Source organism: Amphibalanus amphitrite, unplaced genomic scaffold (assembly GCF_019059575.1).
Source record: "Amphibalanus amphitrite isolate SeventyFive unplaced genomic scaffold, NRLGWU_Aamphi_draft 000017F_arrow, whole genome shotgun sequence".
Taxonomy (NCBI): domain Eukaryota; kingdom Metazoa; phylum Arthropoda; class Thecostraca; order Balanomorpha; family Balanidae; genus Amphibalanus; species Amphibalanus amphitrite.
In genome coordinates, this window is record NW_024881513.1 from 97346 (window position 1) to 109568 (window position 12223).

General features: G+C 50.6%; 1 protein-coding gene across 1 annotated transcript in view; it reads left to right on the top strand.

Moving 5' to 3' along the window:
• The first annotated feature begins 3439 nt into the window (after positions 1-3439).
• The window catches only part of LOC122387949 (uncharacterized protein K02A2.6-like), a 39242-nt gene continuing 30458 nt past the window's right edge, over positions 3440-12223 (top strand). Inside the window, exons 1-2 of the mRNA XM_043378660.1 lie at positions 3440-5994; positions 6541-6890. Of these exons, the coding sequence (XP_043234595.1) occupies positions 3895-5994; positions 6541-6890 (2450 nt within the window). The 5' untranslated portion in view covers positions 3440-3894. The remainder of the gene's footprint in view (positions 5995-6540; positions 6891-12223) is intronic.

A 12223-nucleotide genomic window follows, 5' to 3' on the forward strand; every position in this document is an offset into this window, starting at 1 on the left:
AAGATGCTCCAGCAAGGCACCATTCGACCGTCCAGCAGCAGCAACAACAGCAGCAGCAGCAGCAGCAGCAGCAGCAGCAGCAGCAACAGCAACAGCAGAGGCAACAGCAGCAATACCGGCAACACCACACTGCGGCTTCCTGGTGAGTTCTTCACCAGCCGCCAAGCCTCCGCAGCATCGCCGGCCGGTTTCGTACAAGACCTGAAGCGCGCCATGTCTCAGGTGCGGCCGACACTCCCACGTCCGGTCCAGCGCGCCACGTACGTCCCGACGGCACTCCAGACGGCGACACACGTCTTCGTGCGCAGGGACTGTCACCGCTACCCGCTGGACGCTCCATACGACGGACCGTTCCCGGTTACCGAAAGGACCACCAAAACCATCACCATCGACCGTCGACAGAAAAAGGAGGTCATCAGCATCGACCGGTGTAAGGCCGCCTTCCTGGAGACGCCAGACGAATCCGGTCATCGACAGTCTGACCTGCCGACTGTGCAGCCGCACGGTACTGCGTCCAGCGGCCCGCCGGCCGCGCCACCGCTCAACAATGAGCCCAGCGGCCCGGAGCTTCTCATCTACGGTGACGCACCAAATCGCCCTGCAGCCGTCGCTCGGGCTGACGCTGCACCATTGCAGCCTCGGCCGATACTACGAACGACCCGCTCCGGCCGCGTCATACGACCTCCGGTAAGATATCGCCATGTCACTTTTGTCCGCGACATGTCTGGCGAGGGGGTACTGTAGGGATCATCTATGCGATTTATCATCTATGCGATTTATCATCTATGCGATTTGTCATTTCATGTTGTCATTTTCATTTATATTGTCACCGCTTTATTAATCAATCTGTTACCTGTTGTCAATTGCGCGTCAAGTTTGTTTGTTATTTTGTAAACCGGCCTGCCGCTGGCCTCAACCTTCCTAGTAACCGCTGTGCCATACGCTATAGAACGTGTCGTGCAAAGGTCACGGCGGCACCCCTGAGGTGGCCGCTGCCCGTACGTTTAGGAGCCCATTGTCGTGACGTCATGACTGTGAACAAAGGTCGGTAGGGGCTCTCCCGGCAGCCGGACGGTGACTCATACGTTAAGCTTGTCTCTCGCCGCGCCTGCGGGCATATTGGTAGTACTAGGGACGGCCAGCATGTGACCGCGGTTTTCGGCGACATTGTCAATTCATTTCTCGACTGCTGTTCGCTACAAGACAAATACACATAGAAAACGGCTCGGGCATTTGGAGAAGAGCGGCTACTCTGAGGCGAGGGAAGAACACGGAGATTCACACAAACGACCTGACTAGGTTGCACCGGCCACAGTCGACCGAGGTGGGCTTCTGCGCCCTTAAAGACGCCTCTGACTGGCCATTGCGCTGACACCCTGGTCGGACCACGGTCATTGATCGGACCCTGCCACTGGTTCGTGCTCAGGCTGCCTTAGCGGGTAGACCTGCTCGACCAGACGCCCCACTGGTGGGCGAGTGCTCGGTTCCGACTTTCACCGCCGGTCCAACAGCGTTCTGCTGGTTCCCGCCGATCCGGTTACGACACCGCAAGTGCCGTACCGACTCGGGCGTCCCAGGTGGGCGTAACGGTTACCACACCAGTTCGCGACCCCCAGGCTCTGTCAGCCGTCGTACGGCTCTCGGACGGACACTCTAATAGATCAGCCACAGATCAATAGATTGTCACAGACCGTCCGTCCAGCCACGCGCTACCCATCAGCGCAGTACGACAGGCCCGCCGCTCATCTGTCAGGACCGCCGACGGCAGCACGCCCGTCTGTCAGGGTCTGTCAGTGCCGGCAGTGGACGCGCGCGGGTGCGGGCCGGGTACGGACGCGCGCGGGTGCGCGCCAGGTACGGGTGCGCGCCGGCTATGGACGCGCGCGCGCTTGCGTGCCGACGATGGGCGCGCGCGCGTGTATGCCGACCATGGCTGCCGCCCGCTGCCGGAGCTGCGGGAGCCGGGCCCGCCGCTCATCTGTCAGGACCGCCGACGGCAGCACGCCCGTCTGTCAGGGTCTGTCAGTGCCGGCAGTGGACGCGCGCGGGTGCGGGCCGGGTACGGACGCGCGCGGGTGCGCGCCGGTACGTGCCGGGTACGAACTCGCTTGGGTGCGCCCCGGCTGTGGACGCGCGCGGGTGCGCGCCGGGTACGGACGCGGCGTGCTCGCCGGGTAAGGACGCGGCGCGCGCTTGCGTGCCGACGATGGGCGCGCGCGCGTGCATGCCGGCCATGGCCGCGCGCGTGCGCCCCAGCCATGGACGCGCGCTAATGCGCGCCGGCGATGGGCACGCACGTGCCTGCTCGGCAATGGATGAGCGACGAGCGTGCCTTCTCGGAAATGAGTATACATGCAGACATTTCATGGATGAACGCTTTCAATATGTTCAATGTGTTGACACGGATCTGAGTAAACTGGAGAGAAACTAGGATAGTTTTAGTCCTGCTCAACTAGTTCTGCCAATAAGTACAAACACCACCTTGCTGCCAACTGCTTACCAAATACCGCATCTGTTGTACCCTTGCATGATGCATATGTACATACAGAAAAAAATACAGTCTGTTGAAATCTGAAAACATACACTGCTGAGCACTGTGGATGAATCTGTATGAACCCTGTGGCTCAGCGAAACCTTCTGGCCCAGGTTATAATTGACAGTGAATTAGGAATCAATCCTTGCGAAGAGAAAATAGATCATTGTGCTTTAGATGAGCATAATGAAGAAGCGTTCCTGAAGTTGAGTTAGTGACTTTCCATCATCCATGCCAGATGGCCAAAACACACCATTTCAATACTGTCCCAAAAATATATTTCAAAACACTTATTACATGGCTATACACACCAGCTTACTCAGTCACCACACTCAAACCAAGGCCATATAAGGGTAGTAGTGTAGCAGGCGTCACACTTGTTTTTTTGCAACCATGAACGAACGAAGAGAGGCGCTGTAGGTTAGGTTTGGTTTGGTAAGGTTTGGTGAGAAAGCATCTCTGGGTGTGTCGGAATATTGCAGCAGAATAGTTGCGGCATTTGTTGACATGGTTTTACATAGCCTTGGTTGACACGGATTCAATAAACGTCACGTGCTGAGACATGGTGCCGAAACCACGTGGGACCTGGATTTGAACGTGGATTTGGATTTCTAGTGGATTTTGAATTTGAATTTTGATCAGCCGTGACTTGGAATATTGACCGCTTGTGATAAAAGCGTTGGAACATGGCCCAGTACGCGCCGCCGGAGAGATTTGACTTTGACCCTAAAGGCTGGTTCAGATGGAGAAAAATGTATATGACATTCAGACTCCTCACAAAACTGGAAAATGAAACAGGAGCTATTCAGGTGGCCTCCCTGAAGTACTGTATGGGCCCGGAAGCTGAAGATATTATGGCGACTTTCAACCTGAGTGCAGAAAGCGAACAGGATTTTGATACTGTGATTGGAAAATTTGATGACTATTTCCAGCCACGTAAAAACGTTCTGAGGCTGCGAAAACAATTCTCAAAACGAGTTCAAGCAACAGGTGAGTCCGTGGAGGAGTTCTCACGAGCTTTGCATGTCCTGGCAGCCGATTGTGAGTTTGCTGGGTCCAAAGAGGAGCGCGTTCGTGATCAGTTCATTCTCGGTGTAGCGAGCTCTGACCTGTCGGAAAAGCTCGAACTCCTTCACCTCACCAAAAGTGATGTCACCCTTGCGTCTGTCCTGGACTATGCTAGAAACTACTCTGATGTGAGGCAAGGACGGGCAGCTGAAGCAGCAGTCAATGCTGTGAGGGGGTCACAAGCCCCAGGGCAGAAATATGATGGCCAAAAGTACCCCCAGTGCAAGTTTTGCAAATTCAGCCATGACAAGGGACGCTGTCCAGCGTATGGGAAGCGCTGTAACAAGTGTGGCATGCTCAATCACTTTGCACGAGCCTGTCTGACCCCACAGCCACAGCAGCAGGAGACGAGAGGGTCACGGAACCCACAGCGTGGAAGAGGCCAGAGCAGCAGAGGACGCAGGATCAGAGAAGTGATTGAAGAAGATGAAGATGCTGGAGAAGAGAACGCTGGCATATTCCTGGGAGAGGTCATGGAAAAGCCAGGTGAGGCTTGGATGACTTACCTCGAGATGTGTGGAGCTGTCATTCCATTCAAGGTTGACTCAGGTGCCGATGTGAGTCTGATCAGCAGAGAAACGTTCGACAAGATGGTCTTCAAGCCCAGTCTGAAGGCCCCGGAGAAGAAGCTGATGACGCCAGCTGGAAGACTGGAAGTGATGGGTGTCTTCCAAGCTGAAGCACGCAGCAAATCACAGAACACAACTGTCCTGATGGATGTGTATGTGCTTCCAGACACCCCTCGAGGCTGTGGAAATCTGCTGAGCCGTTCCGCAGCCCAGACGCTCCGTCTGATTCAGTTTGTTGGAGCAGTGGAAGATGAAAGCCTGTTTGGCTTCGGGACATGGAACACTGACTCAGTGTCATTCAAGATGAAGGAAGACGCAGTGCCATATGCAGTGAGCGCTGCCAGACGGGTGCCCATCCCACTGATGGAAGCTGTGAAAAAGTCTCTGACGGAAATGGAGGAAAAGGGAGTGATCTCTAAAGTAACTGAACCCACGGACTGGTGTGCACCCATGGTGCCAGTGATAAAACCGCAAAGAGAAGAGGGTACAGGCGAAAAGAAGGTCAGGATCTGCGTCGATTACAAGCGACTGAACCAGAGCGTCAAGAGAGAAAAGTTCTCGCTACCCACGTTTGAGGAGCTCACAGGGAAGCTGGCTGGAGCCAGAATCTTCTCGAAGCTCGACGCAGCATCGGGATTCTACCAGATTCCACTGGATGAGAGTGCGCAAGCATGCACGGCCTTCATCACGCCTTTCGGCAGATACAAGTACCACAGGCTGCCGATGGGAATCACGCTCGCCCCCGAAATCTACCAGCGCAAGATGACCGAACTTCTGACAGGGCTGGAGGGCGTCATATGCTCGATGGACGACGTTCTCGTCTTCGGAAGGGACGAGAAGGAACACGACCAAAGACTCAAAGCGGTGCTCGAACGGATCAAAGCGAGCGGACTGAAGCTCAACAAGGAGAAATGCAGCTTCCAGAAACAAGAAGTCACCTTCCTCGGACACGTGATCACTGGCCAGGGTATCAAGGTCAGTCCGGCGAAGGTTGAAGCTGTGCTGAAGTTGGACCCGCCGACGGACGTCGCAGAACTGAGGAAGGTCCTGGGCATGATAACGTACCTGACGAGATTCATGCCGAACGCCCAAGCTGTCCTGCAGCCGCTGAATGCACTGCTGAAGTCTGATGCCGCGTGGACATGGGATGCGGCACAAGAAGACGCTTTCAAGAAAGCCAAGAAGATGCTGGCAGAAGCACCGACGTTGGCATTCTTCGATGTCACGAAGCCGACTGTGGTGTCTGCAGACGCCAGCTCGTATGGGATCGGAGGTGTCCTGCTACAGAAGCACGGAGAGCAATGGCGCCCAGTCGCCTACTGCTCTCGCATGCTGACGAAAGTGGAGCAACGCTGGGCACAAATAGAAAAGGAGTGCCTCGCAGCTGTCTGGGCGTGCGAGAGGTTCCACACGTTCGTGTGTGGCATCGAGTTTGAGCTGCAGACTGACCATCGTCCACTGGTGCCACTGATCAACAAGAAGGACCTGTCGGACACACCGCTGCGGTGCCAGAGACTACTGATGAGGTTCGCCAGGTATGCCCCTACCGCTGTCTATGTTCCAGGTCGGAAGCTGGTAGTGGCAGACCTCCTGTCGCGCCATCCGCTGCAAGGCCCGCCTGGAGGAGTGGCGGACGAGCTGCAGCGTGACGTCGACGCTCACGTCAACTACGTGGCGTCCCACCTGCCAGCGTCTGGAGATATGCTTCAGCTGATCCAGACGAAGCAGCAGGAAGACCCCGAGATCAAGCAAGTGATCTACTACACTCTACATGGGTGGCCAGAAAACCTCGCGGAACTGCAGGATCTCTCGCCGTATTACGAGGTGAGAGGCCATCTCAGTGTCCTGGGCGTATCTCTTCTGATGTTCGATGGCAGAATAGTGATCCCAGAGTCGTTGAGAGCTCAAATGCTGCAGCGGATCCATGATGACGGGCACACGAGTCTCTCAAAGTCCCGCGAGCGAGCGCACGCCTCGGTGTGGTGGCCTCGCTTGAGTCCTGACCTCAAGAGTTGGATAGAATCATGTAGATTCTGTCAAACGAACCGTCGAGCTCAGCACGCAGAACCCATGGTCTCCAGGGGACTGCCAGAGCGTCCGTGGATGAAGATCGGTGCGGATCTCTGTCAATATGGCTCACAGATGTATCTGATCGTCGTGGATTATTTCAGCCGGTGGATAGAGATTGAACACCTCAGGAGTACCAACAGCGCGCAGGTGATCAACCACATGAAGTCGCTGTTCGCCAGATGGGGCATCCCCGAGGAAGTACGGTCAGACGGTGGACCTCAATTCACTAGTGCCGAGTTTGCTGACTTCGCGCGGCACTACGGGTTCCTCCACACTCTGTCTGACCCGTACTGCCCCCAGGGAAACGGCGCGGCTGAGCGAGGCGTCCAGACGGCGAAGAGAATCATGGCTCAGCCAGACCCGTATCTCGCGCTTCTGACGTACCGGTCAACGCCGCTCGACGTCACAGGATGCACGCCGTCCCAGCTGATCATGGGCCGCCAGCTTCGATCGCGACTACCGACGACTAAGGCCCATCTCGCGCCGCGCTGGCCAGACATGGCTCACATCGCTCGCCGGGCGGACGAAGCCAAGCGCAAGAGCACTGCTGACTTCAACAGGAGGCATGGAGTCAGGCCGCTGCCTGCTCTTCGGCCCGGTGATGTCGTCCTCACCCGCCTGCCAGGAGAGCGCCTCGGTGGCCCCCACGCGTTTGGATCTGTAGAGGGCCGCTGTGTTGTGCCGATGTTTAGTTCAGAGCCGGTGTCGTTTGCGTAGAAAGATGTGTCTCAGTAAAAAGGGGGAGATGTGTCGGAATATTGCAGCAGAATAGTTGCGGCATTTGTTGACATGGTTTTACATAGCCTTGGTTGACACGGATTCAATAAACGTCACGTGCTGAGACACTGGGTATAGCGCATCTCCTTGGTTGCAAAAAGAAGTGTGACGCCTGCTTTATGACTACCCATATAAGTAGACTCAAACACAGTCTACTGATACAAACGTCACTGGTCTCAAGTCTGCGCTCAATGCACCAGATGTACACTACTCACAATACGTCAGGACTCAACGTCAGCCACCAATTTTCTACATCAAAATTCACATCAGGTTTTCAAAGTAACAATGTATGTGCCACTTCTGTACTTTGTGCTACAAACACAGAATAAATGATATCAGTCAGCAATGCATTGCTCATTGTCAGCCAAAGTCTGCAGTCAGTCCGCAGGCTTTGCAAGTAAGTGCAAAGTCTGCGGAGATCAGTTGCTTTACACACCACCAATATCATGCTGCAATGTGCTCAAAACATGCCTATACACCAACAACAAAGCACAACCATGAAGCACCACTGATAATACTTAACCTCAAAGCACACAACATGATAATTTATTTATTTTGAGTACCTACAGAAACAGAATGTCTCAAGGCCACTCGTGCTCACTCCGAAATCTGCCAGTCGCTCAGCCTTGAACATTGACATTATTTCATCTGAAATCTATTTTCTTCACTTGATCAAAGTTGATCTGCGTCATACATCTTACAACGGATGTCTCGAATTATTGGTAATGTTCAGCACTTAGCATTAAAAATGATAGGTAACTTTGATTCAACACTAGTTCCATCCAAGCTTCTTCATTGCTTGAGCTTTCTGAGCTTTTCTTGAGCTTTGCTATACACTTTCAAGTTTAATTACTTGAACTAAGACATTCTTGAATTACACTCGGGATGAGCTTAGTTTGAACGCACACAACACAATTTTTTAATTTGAATTATTTTGATAACCCACAGGATATCTAGAATGAGAAGCTGAGAAGAATGAGAAGAAGGTTGTGTTCGTTGTGTTACGGACCTATGCTATATTTCCCTATTTTGTCTTGGGAAAATATAATGGAGCATGTAATCCATTATATTTTCCCTAGATCCATTATATTTTCCCTAGATCCATTATATTTTCCCTAGAAATATTTAGAAAAGTCTCCGCTAGTGTAAACCCTATGGGCGTTTAGAGATGGACCACCAAGTACTCGCAAGTTTACGCGGCTGGCAGCCGCGAAAACTTTGGAGGCCCACCATTGGAAAATTAGGCAATTTTGAGACGAATGACTTTGGATTGGGGCTTCAGTCACCTTCTTCTACACGTTTCACTGAGTAAGTCCGAAATTTTGGAAAAAACCCTGATAATACCTTTAAGATCCATGCAGGTGAGGTTCCAGTGAAATTTGAATTCGATAGGTAGCCATTTTTGCTTTTGCTTTGATACTTGTGGTAAGGAAACATGATTATTGTTGCATGAACCGCCCACTGCCCATTGCTGTCTTGTCTCGCATTCGATATCTGATCACCATTTTTAAATACCTCACCTTACCATATGGAAATCAGATTTTAGGAGGCCACTAGGCCTGTGGGGCCTGGTCTCAATGAGCTCCCAGTGCTTAGGACAGTCAGGCTCATATGTTGGGTAAGGTGAGGTTCAGGTAGGCCAGTGTGCACTCTGCAAAGCATGGCAATTTCGACAAGATCTCATCTGTGCTGGCTTGTCCGGCTGGTGAGGGTTTGGTGTAGCGTGGATTTAGCTTGGTGCAGTGTGGATTTTGTGTAGCGCGGTGCGGCTTTGGCCTGGTGTGGTCAGGTGGTGGGGATGTAGTGTAGTGCATTTTAAAGGTAGACTGCCACCTTTTTTCCACAAAACGGTTTTCACTAGAGCTGAGCCACCTATGTCCCAGACTGAAGTCGGTTTTCCGAAATTCGAGCCCGTTTGCGAGAAATCGGAGACCAAAGTTCAGTTTGATGCCATTTTTTTAGTCCAAGAAAACCGACATCTCTACCTGTTTATCGATAACTTTGAAACATGAATTTTCTTATCTTTTGGTAAATATATGTCAAAACTTTGATTGTTTCGAGATCAGAGAAGAATTTTGGAGTGTCAAAATAAAAGTTAAACTTATATATTCAGTAGTTCATTTTTTCCAAAAAAGTGTGGGAAATGGGGTTTAACATGGGCGCCAGACCCATTCCAAATGAGCCATGATTTTTAAATGTTTTACGAACTTAAATGCAAAATAAATTAAACATGGCCAATTTCTTATGAAATCATATATTAGTAAATCATAAAATACCTTACTTTTTCAAATAAAATGTAATAATCTTATGACCTTGAAGTCTAGTGATGTGTAAACATTGTCGCTAGACATTAACCGATTGATAATTGTATGATAATCGACAATTTTTTTCGCGATTCACGTGATGATACTTTGTCAGGTGAATTCTAAAATTTTGTTTTGTCCAGGGAATAAATCATAGGCCGATCTGAGAAAACTTTTTGAAGGTGGCAGTCTTCCTTTAAATGTGGCTTGGTGATGGACATGATGGACCCAACAAAATGGATGGCAAAAATTGAAAAAAGCATTAATGGAGCTTTGACATGCAATTTAGTGTGCTCTCTGGCTGATAGGTGTGCGGTGGTCAGAACGGACTATGCCAGTGCTGGTGCCTGGTGGTCCCACCAATCATGGGTGTCATCCCCTGTTGTGACCCAGGGGGTCTAGTCAAAACCTTATTACCTATTTCTGCTAACCTAAACCTATTTCTTACAAATTAGGCAAAATGTGATTATGGTATAATAATAAAATGATTCAAAAGTCTTCATTTCTCTCATATATTAAACCTGGCCCTTTTTCAGGCGCAAGCTCTGGATGAACTTCTGCGGTGACGTCAGCTCAGCATTCTTACAGGAGAACCCAAGATTCGCTGTACCAGTATGCATTTCAAAACTGAATAATTGATAGCAACAAGTAAATATTTGAAGTTTCAGCCAAATGCTGTGCATTCTCTGCTGCAGCCTGCAAGAACTACATGTCATCGTTGAAGCAAGGTAAGTATTAAAAGAAATTGTTCACCTTCTGTGAATAATTTGATGAATAAAATTTAAAAAGATTTGTTAAAAATGTGATGAATAAAATTTAAATGCATTCTGACTTGGAATTACACACTTCTTCTAAAGGGATTTCATTATTTTAATGATTTAAGTTATGAACACTAACAGCTGAACAACCTATCAGCTGCAAGGGATTCTGCTCCTGTAAGTGCTCTCATCGCTGATTGGCCACTGTGTGTTGAAGAGGTTTCTGCTAGCTGTAAATGAGCACTATAGTCCGTTTTTCTTATCTTTAGACTTCACTCCAAGATGTTTCGCAAGATATGCACGAGACAAAGCATGGCTTAGAAAAAATCAAGCCCTTCGGAAACAGAAAATCTGGAAAATATTGCCTTGAAGCCTGGAGAGTGGCGCTCTTGGGTGCGGCAAGTGCAGATTTGTAGTCTCACAAATGTGTATTACATAAATAGGTAGGTACTTATACCTACCTGCTACAAAAATTAAGTTGGATAAAGTTTGGTATGCTAACCGAACTATCGATCCGATGAATTAAAGGGTACCTATAAAAGCGAATATCACTTGGAAATGAACTATTCTGCAAATGGACACAAGTCATCATCAGTGACTTTAGTTCAAGACCTATAGGGCTTGGTTCCAGCCGAAGTTTTTTGAAACCGCAGGTGCGTGCGACTGCGAGTGCGGACCCAATGCAAGGAAATTCTTGAAGGAGCTCGGCGTGTGGCTCGTAACAAGTTCTGGCGACTGTCGTGAAGCACTTGGTTTGTGGTTCGCTATCGCAGACATTCGAGTGAACGCGTTTTCGATAGTATTGACTGTGACGTTGTAATCCTCACGAAGTATCATGTGGACGGGTTAGACTGCGTGACGAGAGGCGGAGATGAATTATGCCTGTGGAGGTAGGCAACCCGCAGGACATGCGTGTTCAGCGGCGCAGGCTACCAACACGAGTTGGCTATATGAGCGTGTGTTTAGCGATGAATGCAGCATTGATCGAAATTAACAAATATACATACTATTTCAATGTGATGACATGTTTTGCTCGTATTACCCGCTAGTGTCTACAAATCTACCACCAGTAACTCGTAATACAAATTACAAAAGACAGGAAACACAGGAGTCGTACTCGTATATTGGGTATGTTTGGTTCACCGAAGCCATCGTAGGTCCCATGCGCCCTCAATCACTTTCACTGTCACTGTCGTCACTGCTCGAATCCTGAAGTGACACGATCACTGGCTCGATGTCCTCCATCATACCATCTGCTCGCCAGTACACCTCTTCCAGTTCTCGCACGTGGCGGCAGCAGTTTCGCCACAAGTCCGGTGGCGCGGCGTCTCGGCTATCCAGCAGCAGCCTTTCCACGTCATTCAGATGCCCAGTGTTGTTGAACTGGCGGACGTGCGTCTTCATGTTTGCCCAAACCATTTCAATCGGATTGAGGTCGCAATGATATGGGGGCAACCTCAGTACTTCATGACCGGCCTCCTGTGCCACCTTGTCCAACACATACTCGCGTGTCTGTTTCAGAGGGCGAACCAGCTCAAGAAGCTCGACCTTCCGCAAGTCCGGATCAGGATTGACATCATGTACCCGCAGCCATTCTTGGATCGCTTCCTTCCTCCAGCTAGCTGTAGGTGCCTTGTTAGCACATCTTGAATGATACGAGGCGTTATCCATAATGATCACGCTATTCGCTGGCAGGTTCGGCAGAAGTTGGAGTCGAAACCAGTCCTCGAAACAGCTCGCGTTCATAGACGTGTGATAGTCGGCAGACTTGCCGTCCGTCCTCATACACATGAATGCTCCTGGGGTGAAGCCGCTGTCCGAGCCAGCATCGACTATGATTAGGCGCTTGCCCTTCCCTGTCACTGGCTTATGGCCGGCCACGTCGTCACTGTCCAACCACGCGACCGTTCGCATATCAAACTGGTTATACCAGGTCTCGTCCAAGTACACTATAGTGCGCTCTGGGTCGGAGCTTCTAATCTTCCGAATGCGTCTCAGGAACGCGTTCCGGGCTGCCACCACCTGAGGTTTTTCAACCAGCAGCTTTCGGTTGTTCACTTGTCGGAACTTGAATCCTATTTGGAACAGCTGCTTTCGTATGGTTGAGCGCGAGATAGTCTGCTCGAACTTGTCCTGAACTGCCGC